Source organism: Gopherus evgoodei, chromosome 7 (assembly GCF_007399415.2).
Source record: "Gopherus evgoodei ecotype Sinaloan lineage chromosome 7, rGopEvg1_v1.p, whole genome shotgun sequence".
NCBI lineage: Eukaryota > Metazoa > Chordata > Testudines > Testudinidae > Gopherus > Gopherus evgoodei.
Genome location: NC_044328.1, coordinates 84,217,816 through 84,240,105, shown reverse-complemented (window position 1 = coordinate 84,240,105; position 22,290 = coordinate 84,217,816). Strand labels below are relative to the sequence as shown.

The 22,290-nt window shown below is 42.5% G+C and overlaps 1 protein-coding gene across 6 annotated transcripts in view; it reads right to left on the bottom strand.

Annotated features, from left to right (window-relative positions):
- Nucleotides 1-2,290: 2,290 nt before the first annotated feature.
- The window catches only part of DCAF1 (DDB1 and CUL4 associated factor 1), a 114,044-nt gene continuing 94,044 nt past the window's right edge, over nt 2,291-22,290 (bottom strand). For 5 of the 6 annotated variants that reach the window (XM_030568333.1, XM_030568335.1, XM_030568336.1 and 2 more), the window contains 2 exons: nt 9,966-10,221; nt 2,291-3,627 (listed from right to left, as the gene is read on the bottom strand). In XM_030568333.1, coding sequence (XP_030424193.1) covers nt 3,569-3,627; nt 9,966-10,221 — 315 coding nt within the window. In that variant the 3' untranslated portion in view covers nt 2,291-3,568. Of the gene's footprint in view, nt 3,628-9,965; nt 10,222-14,251; nt 14,377-22,290 lie in introns of those variants that run through there. The other variant, XM_030568339.1, reaches the window with a different exon arrangement.

Below are 22,290 nucleotides of genomic sequence, written 5' to 3'. Positions count from 1 at the left end.
GCTAATACGCTGGTATGACTGGTAGCAGAAGCTATGTAAGGGGGAGGTTAATTCACACTAATAAAGTCCATTTATCCTGCAGTTTTAGACTAGGGGACAGCAGTGTTGGTGCATGGTCAGTTGCTTGTTTCAATAATGTAAATTTGCTGTTTTTATGTAATACAGCAGTTATATTAAAATAGAGCTACTTGGTGAGTTTAATAATGTTTCCATAGTAATGCCCCCCACTCACCCCAAGTACAACACGTCTAAAAGTTGGAGGCTAGCTGGATTGACTAGGGCTTTCAGTTTTTTTTTAACTATGTTGTGGCCAAGTCCTGTAGTGTTGACGGTTCCTTATGTAAGCTATCAGCACCTTGAAGTGTTACATTTGTTTTTTTTTTAAACCAACTGCTATTAAATATTCCACATGGTCAGTTTTAGAGAGTAACACTAACTTTTGTCACAAACATCCTGTGTATTGAAGACATTCAGTATTGAAACTGCAGTTATGAACTGAATCTTTTACTGCCTATTGCTGTGAATTCTAGCTGCTACTGCTGCTTTGGTTGAGTGGCAATGACTGCTTGTTATATGATCTGAGTTGGAAGGTTCCAGACAGATGATTCCCTGAGGCCAAAGCCAGAAAAATGTTACTTGAGCTCTGCAATGCCAAGGCCCAAGTAAATAGTCATCAGAACTTCAGATTATTAGAGCTTTAGCCTTGTACTGTTGCTTCCTGAGTGGGTTTCTGTTCAATGTGGCTGAGTGTTTATGAATGGAGTTCATCATTCCCAGGATATGGTTGTGCCCCTGGTGTCAAGAGTATTCCGACATCTAAAGGTTCTATTAAAAACAGGTGCCTGTTATCAGTCTAGCATTGAATGTATGCTAAATGTAGAAAAATAAGGCCAAGGTCCTTGCCCCCCAGACTTCACAGCAGATACGGCATGGGGAATGTACTGACAAGTAATAGCACATGAGTGCTGCTAGAGCTATGAGATTTTTTTCCAGCTATGAGATCCTTCACGGCAGGGCCTCAGTGAAGATGCAACAAGACAATGGCAGCACTAGGTAAGGCCAGCCTAGGGAGGCACAACAGGTGGTAATGTCATGTGACCGTAATATCTCAATGACTGTAGGAGACTGGCCCTATAGTGTCTTTTAGATACATACGGAACCCCAAAAGCATGGGTCTTGATAAATGTGAATCTTGCCTGACCCTCGTGGATAGATGAGATTTTTGGGGAGGAGGAAGGAAAATGTAAGCCAGTCTCTGCTCTGGGGAAGAGACACCAAAATAATTCCCATCTAGTCTAAAACTAGCAGTGGGAATTGTAGTGTAGACATAGCTCCAGCAGTGAATTTTTTTGTGTGTGCTGTTTTAGTAAATGTGCTGAAAAGCACAACACCAGCATGGTGGTAAAAATGGTTCAGCCTTGTCTACACTTGTACTAGTTTTAACAGCAGTTCAGTGGCCTTTTTTGGGGACAGTACCCTGGGAAGAGAGCCTGGTTGAACTGATTTATAGGCTGTCTTGCTCTAGTGGAGAATTGGGTTGTTAGGATAGAGCTGACACAGAGCACAAACTGTTCAGCCATGTCCGTGCTATAAACCACTTATTGCAATGCCCCTCAGGTAAATATCCTGGCACTGCTCCCTGTGGGACAATGCATCAAGGGCTTTTTGAAATATGTACTACTTGTGCTGTTAGACCAGAAAGCCCCCCCCACTGAAGTGGCACTGTAGGCATACATCATGCATATAACCTGTTTAAAACAGTCGTGTATAGTGATCTTTTTTAATGGTTAATTTCTCTAGGGTAGACAAAGTGAATTAGCAACTGTTGGCGTTTACTGTCTGCCAACCCTCCCACAGTGGTACTTCCCTCCATCTCCCGTTGTGGTTAAAAACATTCTACTTGGGGTAGTGCCGGCCTGACTCTCTGCCTGAGGCTTGAACGGAGAAGGAGGAGGAAGAAACTCACTGGGCTTCCCTGCTCTCTACTCAACATCATTCTTTTTGTGAAAACTTCACATTCTGAATTCTAAGAATAGACAAGAGAGCAACTGACCAGTGTAAAAGTTTTCAGAACAGACACGTTTTCAGGCAAGTCGTGGCATGTTTTTTGAGCACCAGGCCTGGAATTTGATGTGAAAGTGAACGACTTAGTTCTGCTCTGTGTAACAAAAGCCTAGACACCTAACCTAGGTGATTTTTAAGGTGGGGCCCTTGCGGTCTCAAACAGCAGCACCTTATTTGACTTACCTGTCATCCAGCCAGCATAAATAATCTCTCTTCCTCTCTCATGTTAACCCCACTACAAAACCATTTATTACACTGTTATGGGCACTACATAAATGTTCAGGTATATGTTAAATCACAGTAGTAAAGCAGTAAGAGTTTTGTTTCAAGACAGACCACATATGCTGTTAATCAGTAAATATTTGTTTTGATCTAACCTTGTAAAAAGAGGAATCTGGAAGAGCTGTCAGGGATGTCCAAGGCATAGAGCTCCGGTGGGCAGCCAGAAGTGAGTGAAGGACAAGTTCTGTCACAAGTTCTTTGTAACTGCAGCGCTGCTCCTTCCTCCCATCCGATTTACCTTGTCCTTTGTGTTGCAACTCAGCCACAGAAGGCTGCTTGTTGGGGAGTCTTGGGAGATACTGTGCTGCCAAATACTATTTGGGCAGGTCTGAGGGGGAAAACATGGGTCCAGCTCACAGCCATACGTAGAGACAGGACTTGTATTTTATTTTTTTCAATAAATACACTTTACATTAAAGAAAGGCCTTCAATTTGCAGTTTCCACAGAGGGTGTGAAAGGGAGAAAAAAAGATTAAAAAAACTTGAATCACAAGGGGAAAAAAGGGCCCAAACTGCAATCCCAGAGCCCCTTGTCTCCATGAATACTGGGTGTCAGCCTCCCCCCTCTTGCTGCAAGAACCTCTGCTTAAAACAGGCTGGAGGTTCAGTTACCCCCTTGGGCTTTTCCCTAAAGGCAGGTGACACATACACAAGCTAGCAGCAGATGGCAACACCTGTTTAAATAAAAAATTCTCAATTCTTGGCAATTTTAGAAACCATGATCCTCTTATTTCATTTAGTACTCAGTAAAAATGCCCCTTTGTTAATTTTAAACAATTTTTCTCCCCCCAAACCTGACCCATGGTAACAAGATACTAGACTGATACAAAGTTCAGACCCTTTTTACTATAACACCTGCCTTTTTTTCTTTTCTTTTTTTTTTTTTTCCTTTTTTTGGTTTTATATAAAACTATTTTTGTTCTTTAGGAAAGAACTTTGTACAAAGAAAATATATTCTGAAATAGCTTCAGACGTTTCCATGGAGAGGAGAGTCTCATCTCAGCCTAAAATTAAAAATTAAAAAAAAAAAAGGCAGAGAGAAAGAGGCCTAACCCCCGGTCTGTTTATTCAAGCGTCTCGATCTGACCCAAACCAACACAACTGATGGGCTGGAGTTCCTTGGATGTCCCAAGGGGTGCTCAGAAATTGCTTCTGAGTTGGTCTCTTGTCTTCTGGGAAGGGAACTTCTCCTGACGCCAACACCCTGCGTGGTGGTCACTCCTCACTCATTCAAAGACAAGATTATGTCGTCTTCCAAGTCAGAGTTATCTGAGCTGTCAGCTGGAAAGGGGACACATGGGTTATTTGTTTGGTGTATGTGGAAAAAATGCAGCTGTCAGGCCAGCTAAGTAATGGAGCCTGTTCTGCATCAGTCAGTTACAAGAGACCACCACCACCTGCTCAAGCAAACTGACCACAGACCAATGAACTCCTTAGCATTAGCAGCGAGAGAGACAGCCTGTAATTGTATTTCAGGCCAGGAAGTCAACTGGCATAAGGTGAGTGCGCACTAGGATTTTAGTGGATCAAAGGGACTGGTGCAATTTTGCCCAGTATAATTCATGTAAGTTGACAGAACTCCCTTGCACAAGTGGGGCTGGAACTTTCCACCAGGAGGTTACTCATATGAAAGCTGTTTGCACAACTTATTGGGAACATATAAATGACATAACTTCATGTTGTTGGGACAGGACAGATGTGTGGGATAACTGTGTTGCAAAACCACATTATTTCAAGAAATGACATCCTACCTTGATGTGTGGGCTCTGCATAAGTTACTAGTTCATTATGTAGCAAACTGGACACCAAAAGCTACATTCTTATTGAACAGTTGTTGCCTTTCCAGGCAGGGCACTGCTGGGACCTCATTAGTGAGGAAAGTCAATAATCCATTATACTTACACCATCATTTATAGCACCTCCCACAAAGCACTTCACAATGAAATAGCTGCACAGCACTCATTAAAGGTGACCTGCAGAGGATTTCTAAAAACCAGGCTTTTGCCCTTTTTAGCTTTGTGAGGCAGAATGAAGACATGAAAATATTTGCCAAGAGTTCTACCCCCCACCCCACCCTCACTTGCTTTAACTTTAAACAGGAAAGTCCAGGCTCCCTCAGTTGTGCTGCTGGAGAGTATGAAGTGACAGAGATGCGTACCATGAGTTCTCAGGCCCTAGCTGAAGTGACATGGTTACTGAATCTTTAACCAAGATGGCCTAAGTATTCGTTGAGTGCTATAGTTAACTAGGTGTTAAAAGCAGTTTTAAAGAATAACCAAAACTCACTCTCCCCTCAGCTTCCAGTCTTTTACAATTTCGCTTACATTTCATGAGTTCTCCAGAGAGCCTTGCAGGGTAAGCAAAGCCTCAAAAAAGGGGACAAACCTTTTAGGCCTTAAAAAAAAAAGGGGGGGGGGGGAGTGGCTCAGAGCACAAGTCTGTTTTTTCCCCTTTGTAGGTACCTTTAATATAGGTAGGAAAAATGTGTTGGCAAAAGTTAGTCAAAGAAATGTTTTATATTCTGAAATATCCAGTATCACAAGCTCACTGCCCAGACAACTCAATGCCCAGATGGAGTACTTCACAAGCAGCTGGACTCCTTTCAACTTTTCCTTTCGCTTAAAAAGATTATCTGGGAGCTATTTCCATGGTCTTGATTTATACAGAGGAAATGTTTATAGCAACTTTCCGGTGCTCCTGATTTCTGTGGCCAGGCTGGGCCAAGATCTCTGACCGCTTCAGGAGAACCAGCTGCCACACATCTCAGAAGTTTCAAGAGAAAGTACAAGTCAACCCAGCTGCGTGTTCTGCCATGGGGTGGGGCTGGCCAAGGGACAACAGCTGCTGGGCTGAAAAGTCAGGGGAGCTGAAGGAAAGCTGAAGTTCCAGAGTGTCCCTGCCCAAAATGTTTGGCTGCCCTTTCAGCTGTGACCCACTAGCCAATCAAGTCTCAGCCTCTATTGTAAAGCCTAGGAGAGCAGTAGCTATGGCAATGCAATGGGAGCTGAGCCACAAAGTGCTGCTGTAAAATAGCAACTAGGTTACATGGGGAAAGAGGAGGGACAACAGATCTGAAGAGTCCAGAAAACATGGAGAGGAAAAGAGGCCCAAAAAGAAGTTACTACTAGCAGGTGGGAACTGAATGAGAGAGAGGCATCCTGATCTCACGAGGAAAGAATTTCTTGGCTGATCAGCCTTCAGCCATGTCCTTAAGAACCCAAGGTATGCCTCAGGTGTACCACCGCTATCACTCCACTGGCCAGACAGCACAGAACCTTTCAAGATGTTTACAAGCACTTATCTTGTCAACTGTTCTCACACTGCCCAAGTGAGACCACACAGACCTGTTACAACTGCCATGAGGGAGAGCACAACACTTCACTGGGTCCTGTAGGGCTCTTCAATTCAAACACTGGCTGTTCTCGAAACACAAACCCTTAAATTTGCAAATACATATGGCTGGAGACAGCTCACATAGTAGCTTGGCAGTCACCATTCCAGGTGTTAGAATAGCAGTTCACAGCTCAGCCCAACACTCAAAAGCAAGTTATTCTGCTGTGAGTTGCCAGTCACCAGCAAGAGAGACAGAAATACCCATTTTAGTTGGACACTTTTCTTGCAGGTACACAAGTTCAGCCTGTCAACAAGAGGCTTCTTCCCAGGGCCTGCATCAGAACTCCTGCTGAGCTTCTTTCTGTAGGGCATTACTCGAGGGAGATAGCCCCACATTTCCTAGGAGTGTTTTCATAAGGACATCCTGACTCAGACAGTGAAACAAGCTTTTGCAAGAACCCCAGTAGGTGCAGAAATTGCCCTGGTCCAGAAAGGCCAAGCTTCAAGCTCCTTTGTGCAGATCTCCTCCAACCCAAGTGATGCATTAGGCCGAGAGGAATGTCTGCACATTTTAAATGTTTTCACAGGTGATTCCTGAAAAGGCAACCCCCTGCCTGGGACATGAATACCAAGGTCACTCACTTCCCCATTTTCATTGTTTCTTTAATTATTATGTCCCAACACTGTACATGGGCATACTAACTGTGCCAAGCTTAGGGAGGGTTGTCAAGAAATACCAGTATGTCCAGTAAGAATCTCATCAGAGGGCCAGTACTGCTGGGGGGCAGAGGAGGAGAGGCGAAGCGCTATACATTAGACAGTGCATCTTAAGATTGGACTCAAAGCAGTGAATACAAGATTCCAAGTCTCTGAGGCTTACTGGTCTCCCCATGGCTGGGAACTTGTAAGACATGACTGCAGCCTCAGGGGAGGCAGAGGAGAAGATTATGATTAGGTAAATATGAGATGCATGCTGGACCTGGACCACACTAGCCTGAGAAAGCTGAGTCCAAAAAGAGGAGCCGCCACAGCATCCAGCTAACCATACAAGTGCAACCTGACCAGAGCATGGCTGAGAGTCCCATCCCTAGCTAGAGACTCCAAAGATGCAGGGGAACTTCACAGCCATCTCAGAGGGTTAGCTGCACTATACAAGTTCAAAGTAGAGCCTCAAATAGCCCAAAATCACAGGGCACGTGCTCAGCAACTTCTCAGCAGGCAGCGCACTCAGTGCAAGAGGTGCTGATGCTACTCATAAATGACCCCTTTGGTAGAGGCTTGGAACTTGGGCCAGGTGAAGCTGTGACATGTCCCTTTAGCCTGGTGACTTATGATGGCAGTGGGAAGAAGCCTAAAGGAATTACCCAACAAACCACTTTGGCGAGCTTCTGAACAAGAGCACCCACAGTGCTGTCTCTCTGCAAAGCTGTCCTTAGGAGCACTATGTCCATAATAGCTATGTATGTACAGGGCCAGTATGCACCCATCCTGCTTCCCATCCTACCCCAACTTTAGCTGACATGGCTAGTGAGGCACCATTCAAAACTGCAGATGCTGAAATGAGGCACAAAAAGCATCTGACTCAGGTATTTGCAGAAACACGTGAGCCAGCATGGGGAGCCAGAGCAAGAAGAGAGCCAGCCAACTGCTGCGGCTGCTCCTCCTCATCAGGCTGTGGCTCCACCTCCCTGCCCATGGTCCAGGCCACCACATACACAGGGAAGGGATCAGCAACTCCCAGACTCCCATTTCCTCTGCTTCTTTTCTACCTCCTCCCTACTTTCTACTACACCGAGAAATAAAGTGGGCAACAAGGAGATGGGGTGGGGGAGAGCTGAGAAGGGACACATGATGGGGTGGAAACTAGTCATGGGCAATGCTCTGGTGCAGCACAGATGAGTACCAGCCTGTTTTCCCCCAATGTGCCCATTGGAAAGGGGTCACACGCACCCCCACCCCCAGTGTTCACAGGCTGCAATTTCACTGCAAGGTTGACAACCTCAAACCACCAGTCCAAATCTAGATCTAAAACCCCACAATAAACTTGATATTACATGCCCATTTGCTATATTAGTAATGCTCCACCCCTCACCTCTCTACATTCACCCCCTTCCCCTTCTATAAATCGCAGGCCACTCAGGAATGAGTGGTGAGGTGTATCTAATTCCCTCGAGCATCAGGAGTTAGATGATTAACTACTGCCCCTAAGTGTCAAACCTGTTACCCGCTGGCCTCTCTAATGGAAGCCTCTGCTTTGTCTCTCCCATATAAGCCTGGAGTTTTCTATGTGCTTTTCAGTGCTGTAGACTGAGTAGTTTCTAATACTTTAGGCATCAAGTCTAAATGCTCAGTGCCCATCCGAGATTTTGGAGCCAAATAGTGATCTCTGTGACTCAGTATTCAAACAGGTAAAGTCGTGAGCAGAAAAGGTGTATTCACATTGCCTGGATGTCAGATGATCACTTATTCTCTGCTGCAGAGTCTTCTGCTGAGACTCAATCACAGACTGATGTACACATTACAGCCATTTACTGGAACTAAGAGCCAATTTACTTGCAAATGCAGAGGTTTTTAAAGACAGTCAAGTTAAAATAAGCTCCTTTTCAAAGTGCACAAATTTTCCATTCCTGTGTAACGTCCCCTCTCCTTCCCACCAGTGTCTGCTACCTACCTGTCCTCAACTCCTTCCTCAATACCCATTCCCCTTGCATCCTTACAAGCCAAAGTGCAGAGATGTCAGGTTCTTGTGGCTTCCTCACCATTCCCACTGGGCCCTGTAGCCCCATCAGAGGAAGCAGGAACACAGAGTTAGTGGACAGGCCAGAGGCAGCACCACAGGACTTTGTCTTTCCTCCAACAGTAAAGTAAGTGGGGTAAGGCAGATGCAGCACAGAATGCCAGTCTCCCCCTCTGGCAGAAGGGCCAGAAAGTGGTGAAAAGGCCCTGCAGGACCAAGTTTTAGTCACTTCTCTTCCTGGCACCGGTGACTCCTACACTGAGATTTCCTTTAGTTTCAGTTCAGGGACCTGTCATAGGCCTGTTCGACCCCACCCTCCCAAAACAGTACCGCTAAGTATCTATTAAAGTGCAATTCATTTTTAATTAGAGCTATGCAAATGTCCTGTTTGGACAAAATACCTACCACCTTCAAGAGAACTGTGGACTGACTGACATACATATAAGAAAATCTCTGGAGACCTGAGGGGGCATTACCCCCAAATTCATGAGTCTGATCACAGAGGAGCAGGGCTGCACTACAACGAAACAGAAGAAGAGCATGGATGAGTCTGCCAGCGAGAGAGACTCTGAACTTAGTGGAGAAGGCTATACCAGCTCAGAAACAGAACTGCCATTCAAAGCCTTCCAACCTGCCACCAGAGAGGTCAGGCTTCCATCTTGGTTCCCATCCAGCCCCACCACTGCAATATTTTAGCACCTCAAACATCATTTATCTTCAACACCCATGTAAGGTAGGGCAGTGCTACTACCCTTATTTGACAGATGGGGAACTGCAGTACAGAGACACTAAGTGAATACCTAAGATCACACAGGAAATCTGTAGAAGAGGTGGCAACAGAACTGAGATCTCTTGAGTCTCAATCCAGTGCCACCTTAACCACAAGGTCATCCTCTCTTGATTGTTAAGCGTTTTCAAAATTGAAGTGCTAGACAAACTCCAAAGCCGTTATTTATTTATTTTTCTTTTAAATGAAGTCTCTGTTTCTCCAAACCAGGAGGGAGAACAACTTCAACCTTATGCGCAGAGCTAGGTTAGCATTGGAACGGTCACGGGCAATGAAGAAGCAAGCTCAGAAATGCCATGCTGGGTTATTCTCTAAGTAATTGCAGAAGGTGAAAGAGGCTCAAACCAGCAAGGAAGAAAATGGCTTCCCATTTCTATGAGTGTATAAACAAAGCAGAGGAGAGGAGAGGAGAGAAGTTACATAGTGGTCTGGGTCCCTCTGGAGAGCAGGATTTGTGAGCATACATATAACAATCCTTCACACGAAGTTGCAAAACCTGCTTTATAATTCTCTCAAGTGTATCTGGGAATAAAGATGGAAACAGTTTTCTTCCTAGACCTAACAAAGGTGATTCCCTCAGACCATGGTTGGTATTTACCAGTGAAGCTCTTTGGGAGGCCTAAAGCTGATTGAATGGGGGGACCAGTGCCTTTCATCCAGGGACGGAAGGAGAGAAATAAATTTTTCCAGAGGGAAAATTTCTCTCTTTCATATTTGTGAGGATGCGATCACCTGTGACCACCAGTTTAGAAGTATACTTACTATCGCCAAGGATCAGCTCAACTTCCTCATCTGCATCAGAATCCTCATCTTCACCTTCATCCCCCTCTTCCAGCAAGTTGGCAAGCTCCTCATCATCAGAGGGAGCGAAATCATTGTCTCCATCCTCACCAGCATTCTCATTGTTCTCATCCTCCTCCAGCTCGGCCTCCAGCAGCTGGTCAGTGTCTAGTTCATCTAGGTCATCTGTATCATCATCATCTTCATCATCATCCTCTTCCTCTTGTTCTTCCTCCTCCTGCAGCGACAGCAATAGAGCCCATTAGGACATGCAAAAGTATATGGGGACCCTTCTGAGGGAAATGCATACCTTCCCAAACTAAAGATCATCCAACATTACTTGTAAACTCTACCCTCTTCACCCTTAAATCACATGATAGATGCTAGATTGACAGCCCCGGAGAAGTCCTTGTTACTATCTTGTGTTATACCTGTTTTATGGGTAACATCGCATGCCTCCACCCCATGATGTTACTTGCCAACATGCCTCACACAGATCTGCAGAGGCACATGAGTTCAGTCCCAGGTCAATACAATCCCTGGCCTCATGCCAGGCTTACATAGACAGCTGTTTCTTCACAATTGGTCTGAGACCATTAATTCAGTCAGAGTAACTGGTATTGGTCACTGCTGACCAGGATGAGATTTGAGGTCCAGTGAAAATCTCTGTTATCCCATTACCAAACCACGAGCCATTCAATTCTCAGATTATAAATTCTTTTAAAGTGGCTCAGCAGTCTCACTACTGAAATTTACACTGTGAATCAGGGTCTCCATTCTACCAGTGTGCTGAATGAATAGCTTAAAGAGAAGAAAACAATCCATGGGAATTTTTGTTTGTGTTTAGTGATTGAATTTCTTATTCCATAAATTAAACCCTTCCCAGCCTGCATGTCATTTCTGGTATAAGCATGGTTTTATGAGTGGGATAAGGAGAATGGTAGCGCTGAGTGATCCTTACATACAACTGAGAGGACACCAGCTGCACCAAAAAGTCTCTGAATATCAGTTCCCTTTTAGTATTCTTGCACCTATATCACACCCACCCACCCACCCACCTCTTCTCTGATGGAATATTTTCAGAAGGCAGGAAAAATACATCACTGAACCCTGGATTCTGATGGGGTATATGGGACACATCTTCCAAGATTATAAAGCAGTTGGGGAATATTTGACAAACCCATATGAGACAGATACTCAATCCTGCCTCTTCCTGTGGCATTGACAGATTTTGGATGGTTTCATTTTCAGAATTATGCTAAGGGAAGAGAAGCCCCATCTCAGAATTATGCTAAGGGAAGAGAAGCCCCATCTTCTTTGCTCCCCCACACCACACTTTTTTTTTTGTCTAATACACATACATGCAAATGGTATTATGACTAAAAGCAGTAGGTAAATGTTCTCCAAAAGCATGTGCATCCACAGCATAAAGGGTTACCCTGAGTTTACTGTCCACAGCTGGAAATTTAGGAATAGCAGCAAGGCCTAACATTCTATCCATCCAGTGAGCTCTATTATTTTTAGATTCATGAAAGGCCTCCAAAGTATGTCTGTCACTCACTGGAAGTATTTACATAATTTAAAATGGGATGGATAAAAATAGATGTTAATAATAAAGAAAAAACTGATTTAAAAAAAATCTAGTTTATTAAAATTGAAGACATTTTTCTTTTTCAAAATCAACCTGTTTAAAATTCAGTTTGAAATAACAACCTCAGTAAAGGCCTAAATTTACTATAAACTATTTAAATCATTTAAATAAATAAAAAGACAATATGCTATATCAATAAGCCCTCCTTCAATTTCAATGAGTTAAAAGGTGCGGCTTTATGTACAGAATTGGGGAGAATAGCTAATTTTTGAGGTCAACTTGAGTTTTATAAATATGTCACAATGTCAAGTACTATATTATTGTCAGCCTTTACAACTGAGTAAATGCTAATAATTACATTTTTCCAAAAGTACTTTCGGTTTGCTGTGCAGAATTATCCTTAATTACTTTTGGTTTCAGTTTAGCTGGCGGGTGGACAGATTTTTTTTTTTTTTTAATTCATTTGAGCTAGTTCAAAGTTGAGATGCCAACTGGGAGCTGAAAAAGCAGGAAAGCTTGTTTTACTCTTCAAATATATGAATAAAAAACAAATAGCAGAAGATGAGCTCTACTAATTCTAAAACCAAGAGACCAGATTTTCAAGGGCACTTAGGCACCTAGATGCAGATAGGCGCCTAGTAGGATGTTCTAAAGCACCTAACTTCTACTGATTTCAATTCCAATTGTTTTCAATAGGAGTTAGGTACCTAACCTGTTTAAGCGTTTTTGAAACTCCCACTAGAAATCTCTCCCTGCTTTTAGGCACCAAAATACCTTTGAATATCTGGCCCACAGTGATGGGAAACCATCAGTCAACTCACTAACTACAATATATACTTCCACTGTTTAATAAATCAGTTTTAAATGCAAAATATGCTTTAATAAACTTAGTTTTTTCTTATGCATCCAATACATTTAGGGTTGTTTTATTTAACTAAAAAATTTTAAAATGCTGGTTTTGTGCATTTGTAATTGAATTCCAAGCTTGACACAAAACATGAGTAAACAAAATCATCTAGTAAATAAGAAACAAGTCAACCAACCTTTTCTAATAATAAAAAAGGTAAAAATTAAGTGTACATGGACCTATAGAATTGCTTCAGTGTGTATAGATATAGTTTATCCTAGTGGTTAGCAAAAAGAACCAAAGGCTACATTTAGTTGCAAACTAACAGATTTTAATATTTATATCAACTAATGAAAATGAACTTTTAAGAAAGTAACTAAAAAGTACCAGTGCAAAATAAGATCAAAATCAATTATTTAAATCAAGGTTTCTTGCTTGCCAATTTAAATCAGTCCACTCTGATTTTAACACACCACAACAATACTGTCTCAGCTACACAGATCTCTCCCCAACCCCAGTAAAGCAGACTCATTTCTCAAGTCTCCCATTCAGGCTACAATCTGAGGATATTCTCAAACTGTGATCTACCCTTGCCAATGGGCCACAGAAGGAAACATTTTGAGACCCAAGCCATAGGGGGTTAGGGTACTGAGAAGGGAAGCAATTCATGAAAGGAGTGCTGCAAAGGGTGGAACAGTTGGATAATCTCAGGTCTAGGTGGACCAAGTGAAAGTGCCCTATCTGATCTGACACAGGGGAGCACCTTAAGTAACAGAACCAAATCTGTTCTGTAAAGATATTATGGGGTTGCTGTGCTCAGTGATGAAACATCTAACTGATTTAAGAGACTAAATCTCATTTTCAAAAGGAATTTAGGCAGTTAAGAGCCCAAATCACATTGACAACCAATGGGATTTTGGCTCCTAAGTGCCTAAATCCCTTTTGAAAATGAGATTTAGAAACTGCAACACTGAGTTCAGCACTGTCTAAATACCTGTTAAAATCTATGCCTTAAAGATCCAAAGGCAGCACTCTGAATTGTACACAGAAGCAAAATGTCAGCCCGTACAACTTTGAAGAATAGATGCAATGTGGTACCCCCACTAAACAATAGGCAGCTGGATTCTGCTTTCGTGTCTGAGCAGTCTTTAAGCCTAACTCTTTGTACAGGACAATGTAGTAATCGACTGTGTAAGTGAAAGGCCTAGCTAACTGTGGCAAGGTCTACACTAGCAAGAGTGAAAATGGTTGCAATCTTCTAGCCAAACTAACTGGGGACAAGGGTTTCAGTCCTGGGTGACAGGGCTCATTTTACAGGCCCTCCGCCTGGGGCCGATGGCCTTGGGTTTCAGCTTTGGCCTCCGTCCCAGGGTGGTGGGGCTTGGGCCCCGCCACTTGGGGCAGTGGAGCTTGGGCGATCTTAGGCTTCAGTCTCCACTTCTGGGGTCGCATAGTAATTTTTGTTGTCAGAAGGGGGGTGCAGTGCAATGAAGTTTGAGAATCCCTCATCTACAAGACCATTATTTGGTCTGAGTTCATACCAGCTGATTCTAATGCAGGCCCTTACCTTCATCAGGTGAGACCATCCAGGTCTCAGAGAAAAGACAAAACTTTGTCATCCATATGAAGATTAAAATTACACCCCCAACCATGTGACAATCTTCCCCAATGACCACCATACATACTGGAAAGGAGTGACAGACAGAACAGAACTCTGCAACCCTGTGCAACTCTGCAAGAGAGGGTGTTCTGGGCAGAAGAGCAAATTACCTTCTAGGATCTGAGAAGAACCAGCAAAGCCAGAATCTAACCCTGTCAAGGTCCCCAACTTAGCTGGCCAAGCCTCGTGGTCAATGGAAATTGCGAACAGATCTAGAAGAATCAAAATGCACACCTGTCTCCACTGAAGTTAAATTAACCAAACTTGTGTGTCTGCGGTATAACCGGGTCTGCATCTGAGGAAGGAGAAATTCAACACTCTGAAGAAACAGGGCAAATCAGCATGAGGGGTAAGGGGCCCAATTTTCAAATATGGGTTAAGCACCTTACAATCACCCATTTTAGGTAGTTACATGCTGGTTTAGGCAGTTAGGTCACCACACAGATGCCTAAAATGGAGATTTAGGTGCTTAACTTTGATAACTGGGCATTAAGGTTGGGACCTCTACAAGCATCTAAGTAATAGGTGCACAAATGCCACTGACTTTCAACGGGACTTGTGCTCCTAACTCACGTACGTGCTTTTGAAAATCCTACTTCAAATGACTTGTCAAAGGTCATATATGCCTCTTTTTGCTCTATAAATCTAAATAAAAACACCACATCAGTGAGAGAGATAAGAATACACCAGGAGTCAATCACCAGCCACTGCTTCCCTTAAAAATGCAGTAGTAAGTTAAAACAGGAAGAGGTTCTGTTTATGAATGCTGAACATTTTTATTGACCGTCACCTTCATAGCACTGTACCAACATTTCTCCTCAGCATTCCTGTGGTATAACTATGTAACATGCATAGGCTACCATGGGAAATCCATTGTAATATGTAAAGAAACAGAAAATCAGCTCTTCCTGATAATCAAAATATACGCAGAACCACTCTAATCTATGCCCCTTGTGGTTCATACATAAAATGCTTGCCCCACTTTTCTACTGATATTTGATAGGAAAGTGCTGACTTTACCTGGCTTCAACAAAAGCCCCGGCAAGAGATTTGTACTGTACACTGTTGTTCACTTTATAACACAGTTAAGGCTAAGAAACAAGCTGAAATGATAATTAAAGAGCATGGTAAAAAGAGACCCTGCCCAATGTTACCAAAAATAGTGTCTACACACAGATTTGTACTGTTTTAGTGAAAGTGGTACAAACTCCTGTGTGGACACAGGGAGTGTTGTAAGCAAGACACAAGAAGTAATTCTTCCGCTCTACTCTACACTGATTAGGCCTCAATTGGAGTATTGTGTCCAGTTCTGGGCATCACATTTCAGGAAGGATGTGGACAACCTGGAGAGAGTCCAGGGAAGAGTGACAAAAATGATAAAAGGTCTAGAAAACAAGACATATGAGGGAAGATTGAAAAAACTGATTTTGTTTAGTCTGGAAAAGAGAAGATTGAGAGGGGACAAGATAACAATTTTCCAGTATGTAAAAGGTTGTTACAAGAAGGAGGGAGGAGAATTGTTCTCCTTAACCACTGAGGATAGGATAAGACGCAATGGGCTTAAATTGAAGCAAGGGAGGTTTAGGTTGGACATTAGGAAAAAATTCCTAACTGTCAAGGTGGTTAAGCACTGGAATAAATTGCCTGGGGAGGTTGTGGAATCTCCATCATTGGAGATTTTTAAGAGCAAGTTAGACAAACACCTGTCAGGGATGGTCTAGGTAATACTGTGTCCAGCCATGAGTGCAGGGGACAGGACTAGATGACCTCTCAAGGCCCTTCCAGTCCTATGATTCTATGACACTTATTTCGAGTTAGTTTAACCTGTTCCTAACTGACTAAAACTACACTGAAATAAGTGTGTTCATGCAGGAGTTTGTATCAGTTTAATTAAAATGTTTTAAAATCAATCACACCTTAAAACTAAATTGGTGAACTCTGCATATAAACTAGTGTGGCAATGGCAGTACCAGCTTCCTAACAAAGCTCTCCTTTAGCAAGGGCAGATCAGCGTTTGTAATCAAGCTGATACAAGACTGGAATGAAACTGAAGGCATCATGAACTTTGCTCACAGAAACTCTCTCCCTCCTGAAGTCCAGCATCCCCATACCAGCAACATCCATGGAAGGTGCACTTCATTTTAGAGTCAAGTATAATAATAATAATAATAATAAAAATAATAGGATTCCATATGATTTAACACCCTTTTTGGTCCATGCTAGTACAACATTAAGCTTCAAAAATACAACTAACAGGTCCAGTTAGGCTGGCCTGGAGTAGCTCATCAAGATGGGTATCACCTTCAGCTCAGGAATTCCATCTTTTATTTAAAAAAATTAAGTCTCTAGCCCTTATGGTTGTAAAGAACCACCTTTAAAATATGACCTGAGTGTAAAAAGACACAGGTGATACCTGCCTGAGTCCTCAGACGGCCAGAAATGAGAGGTCTATAGGAAGGATTATTGTTCCGATTCATTGCAGTTGGATGTTGACAATGAAGCCTAACGACAACTTTAAATGCCAATATTGTTTCTTTTTCTTGTACAATTTCTTCAGAGATGAACTAAAATCTTCCTATTTTTTGGTAACCGATCTGACCCCTGAAAACTAGACTGAAAAAATAAATGAACCAAGAGGGATTATTATTATTATTATTACTATGATTCATGAATTCCCAAAATTCAGTTATTCACAAGGTGTCCCTTAGTCATTAGTACAAGTTAGCAAGATGCTACTGTAGATAATGAAAAGCAAGCTGCCCCACTATCACACAAGATGCCATGAACAACCTCAACATATATATATTTTCTTACACAAAAACCTGAAGTTTCATTTGTTCTATTCCAGGTACTGCTGCTGTTATGATGGAAGAATAGCAATGCTATTCACATCTGCTTTGGAGATGAATCAGGGTTGTGTAGCCCACAAGACTATTGTCTGTAGAATCTCTGCCTCATTTGTTGCAAAAGTTGGAAGGTGTGTAGTGAACGAGGCAAGAGATTGCAAGTCTCATGATAAAGGCAGTTGAATGCTACTCAGGAGAATTGGACTATCCCTGCCTCTGCCACAGAATTCCTGTGTGATGGTAGGCAAGTCACTTAATCCAAACTCATCACATGTGATCACTATTGCTAACTGCATGTGCCGCATTTTCTGGGTGTCTGACTTGACACCCTGAGGACTAGTCTGCAGAAGTGCTGAGCACTCAAAGCAGCAACTGAAATCAGTGGAATCTGTTTTGAACATATAACGTGTTATAAAATGCTAAGTGCTATGAAAAATCAGGTCCTAGGTGTCTCAGTTCCCCATCTGTAAAATGTGGATAATACCTCCTCACATCACAGGGGTGGGGGGAAAATAAATTCATTAATGTTTATGAAACACTCAGATATTGTAGTGATGGGCACCACAGCAAAGCCCATGAGTAAATTAACAATTCTGTCTTCAGATTAGGGTTTGGGCAGTGTGCAGCAAATAAGGCGTAAGACCATACATTCAACAATTAGAAAACAAAATATTGAATAGCTGCTCATTAAGTAAGCACCGTCCATCCTGTGCACTGAATGAGGCAGGCATACTATGGAAAAGTAGTATGTAATTAAAGACTGTCATAATGCATACTCCCAAGATGGCCAAAGAAAGATTTTCACAGATATCCTTTATTGTGGCATTTCCAAACTTTTCAGTGTTTGACTTTGTATCCTTAATAATGTTATTTAACAGTTTGTGTAATTTCCTAGGTTTAAAAAACAAAATGAAAAAAACTAATTCTATCATGTAGCATCATATTGACACCCACATGGTTCACCAGCAGGCATAGAACCTTTAGATCTACTACTTTTGCCAGTAATAGCAATGGTAGGTCTTCATCCTCTACGTGGACCAGCACTAGAGAGGGATAGAACACTTTGCCAGTGGATACTTGTGAGACTTGGGTTCCATTCCACATTCTGGAGGGAAAAATTCTCTAGTGGGCATAGGCTCTTTTTGACTGTTCCTCCCACAATCTTGACCCCCTTTTGCCCTATTTCCTTGAATCTATCCCTATTTCAGTCCTGCTTCTTCCCCATCCCAATACCTTGTCCCAGTCCCATTCTTTTTCACCTAGCCCAGTCTCCACTCCTCAAGCTTCCCATCCCAGTTTAATTGTCCACCTATTCCTAGCGGCTCACCTCCCAGCTCCTCATCTCAACTATCTTCTCTCTGCCCCCCCAATCTCTCTCCCCAGGCTCTTCATCCAATTTCAGCACCTCCTACAGCTCCTTGTCCCAGTCCCTTTGCCCAGCCAGTCTCAGTTCTCCCCCAGCACCTCAACTCATCAGATCCATCTCCCCATCCTCCATTCACACCTCCTTCCCCCCATCCCAGTGTTCTACAGTGCCAGTCTTCTTGCCCAATCAGACCCAACCCATTGCCTCTCCCTAACCTCACTTCCCAGACCCAGTCTCCACCCCATCTCACAGTCCCAGCTCCCAGTCTCCTTGCACAGCTAGTCTGCCTCCCTCGACTTACTCCAACTCCCAGTCTCCTCTCTGTGACAGATTGGGGGACATGTCCATGTCAAACTACTCACAATTTACTTCCCCTCCCCACACCAGAAGGTCCGGCTGCTGCCCACTCTGCATTTAAATAAGGCAGCTTCCTCTTCTGCACTGCCTAGACCATCAAGCTGGGTCGATCATTTTTCTCTCCTCTGGTCTCAGTTAATCTGCTCTCAGTTCAGGTGCTCAGACCTGGACCTGGCATACCCTGCGGCAGCCCAGAAATGTCCTGCTCTGTCCCAGGGTCCAGCACACTCAGTGTGGTCAGAATTTTCAGAGAATTTAGCTGCTCAAATCTAAAAAGTCTTTATTGAGGCACGTACAAACTGATTTTTTCAAAGGCCAAATTTGGGTTGATTTTCATAGGGATGGTAAAAGGCTCATTCCTAATACAAAGGGCATGCCTTGACAAATTTCAAGTGCTAGAGCTTTTCAAAGAAAAGTTTGCCCAGATTTGCTACTCCTAAAAAAAAAAAAAAAAGGGGGGGGGGAAGGAGGGAACAACATATTATTCCTCAGCCCCATTCTTGCAAATAGCTGAAATTTCAACAACAAATTTTCAGTCCAAGGCAGACACCCTGCATATAAAGTTTCAGCACAAACCGTTAGAAGTTTGGCAACGTTATAAACAATTAGAATCAGGGTCTTATCATGGGAAAGGCTGGGTAACCTAAATAATATGCAGTGCTCCTAACTATACATTTTAGATTTCCCAAAAGGATACTACGATGGAATGAAAAACAAGGGCTAAGGATTTACGTGAACTTTTAAGTGAGTCTCAGTAAAGATTTTCTCCAGGCCCCTAGGCTTATTTGAGAATCTGTCTGATCTATCAAAACCTTTAAACCGCTATGCTGAAAATGCTCAATCATGAACAGTGTAGTCTCTTCCTGTGCCCATGTACTATTATGATAAGAATTAAGAGAGTTAACACATGAGCCACAAGTAATAAGTTGGTTTTTTACATGTCATTATGGAGAGATCTGGGATTTACTGCATACAGCCAGATTTAAAGGAATAAAGAATATAAAGAAAACAAGAGAAGCTGTAGATTTAAAATATGGGATGAAAAAGGGATGGATTGCAAAGGATCAAGGCAAAATCATCTTAAAACAGATTTCTAGCGAGAGTGAGCTATCAGAGCAAGGGAACACAAAGGCCACATCTTTACTACAGCTGAATCGATGATTCGGTGATCGATGCACTGGGGGTCAATTTAGTGGGTCTAGTGATGACCAGCCAAATTGACCACAGGTCGCTCTCCGGTCAACCCTGATACTCCACCCTGAACGAGAAGAGTAAGGTAAGTCGATGGAAGAGTGTCTCCCGTCAACCAAGTGCAGCATAGACACAGCAGTAAGTTGACCTAAGTTACGCCAACTCCAGCTACATTATTGATGTAGCTGGAGTAGCGCAACATCGGCCGACTTACTGAGGTAGGTAGACAGACAAAGAGCATCAAAAATAGTAGTACATTCTTACACCAAAACAAAACTACATTTTAGATATTACCAAACCAAATGGTCACCATAGAAAGTTAAACACTTACTGTGCATTATGAAAACCAAAGTTTGGGGAAGAAAGAAGAATGTTTTACACTAGCATTTAGTAACAAGAGAACCACACTTAGTACTTGCCTACACTGGGATATTTACCAGCATACTGCTACAGTTATACCTATATAACTCCCTGTATAGACACTGTTATTCTGGAATAAGAGTGAGTTTTTCCAGCTTGGTGTACATTGCTCTGAAAGTGGTTTAACCTAAACCAGAAAAACAGCATTAACTCCGAAATGAAAGTGTCTACACAGAGAGATATGCAGTAGCAGTACAGTTGTAACAGTATAATTATGCCAGTATATTTCCCCGTATAGACAAAGCCTCAGTATAAAAGAAGCTAGTCAAGGAGTTTTCCAGATGTTATCACTCTCCTGAGCTCAGTCTCCAGAAAAGATATTGTGCCAGTAGATTTGGAAAAAAAACAAACTTATCAACAGTGCAGATAATGAAGTCTAAAACTGAGAAAACACAGGAAAGAGGGGAGAGGGAAAATTCAGTCAAACAGACCTCCAGGCTGCACAACAGCCTCCAAATGAAGTATATTATCATCTTACTAGGAATCCTAATTCATTTTCCTGGGCCAGGAGTTTATACAAATGCATCCAAAGAGATGTGACACCTATAAGGCTACATAATCTATATATTGAGTGCTATTCCAAACTTAACTATTAGTAGATATAACCTTCATTTACACAGGAAGGTTCCCCGGTTACAGCCGACAGTCATGGGTCCAAGACAAGACATGGATGTCAACCTGTATCAATGGAACTTCCCTGTGTTATCCAGTTAAGGGAATATCCCCTTTATCCTGGACCACACTAGATTGTAATCACATTTATTTAAGTTCCTGGAATGAGAACATAGCTGAAGAGGATATCTTCCCTCCTGAGCCATGGAATATATACTGTGTAAAAGAGATTAACTCAGGACCACATTATGACATGAGCTGAATCATGGAACAAAGGTTCTGCGGGAGGACACTACTATTGGACTGTTTGATACAAAACAGTATTCCACATCCTCTCTAGACAACTATTTGTCCAGATCTGACATGGTGCCTGATTGTCTATATGTATTTTGTGTACATACACACACACACACACACTCTCTCTCACTCACTCCAAGACTGTTGGTAAAGTTGAGTTTTAGCATTTCTCTGCTGCACGTTTTAAAGAATATAAGGCTGCAGAGCAACCCATCACATGTAGCAGAAGTTGCCCTGTTATCTCTTAAAGCTGCATAGCACAGACCAGCAACAATTGAAAAGATACTTCCACTGAACAGACCAGATCCTAAGCTGGTGTAAGTTAACACAGTTCCACTGACTTCAGTGGAGCTATCTTGATTTACACTAATGGAGATCTGGCCCAACGTGTTTTCTACACCTCTCACTCTTGAAGGACTAAACTCCCTTTGGTTGGCATGTCATTAAGGAGTGTTACACTTGTTGGATCCCTCCTCTTCTAGAAACATCAAATAAACAAAGGGAACCCATTATCAGGATTGTTTTCATGAACAGGGAAGCCAGCTTTAAACACAGATTGATACAAGGGTCTGATTCCTATTATCTGGAAGGCAGTTGAGCAGAAGTGACCTAGAGACGCTTGCTTTGACACCAACTCTTTCCAAAGATTTGATGGGCTTTGATCTGGCGCAGATATTTCCCACAGTGTACTGATGAGTAGTCTAGTCGCACAACAAACTATCAGAGAAATTTAAACTCAAAAGATTGGTTCATGGCCCACAATCTCCAAATATATAGGAGATTGTAGAAATTTCATATTTTGGTCTACGTGTTAGATTTCAGTCTTTTGGGATTTATTATTACCATTCTTCCCTTAAAAACTTTGGGCTGTAGTGTACTTCACCTCCTTCCAAGGTGTCTCTTCCCTCCATTAATGAGCTTTAGCAAATTAAATGGCATTACAACAAGGCTACAAAAGTTAGAATTCCCTTCTTATCCACAATAGGTACTTTAGTTTATAAAAATAGGTCAGGCTTTCCTCATTATCCCATTTCCAAAGAGCTTTTGGTACCAAACAAGTCTGTTGCTTAGTGGCTCATACAGACGGTAAAGACTATATGAGGACTAACATACACCAGCT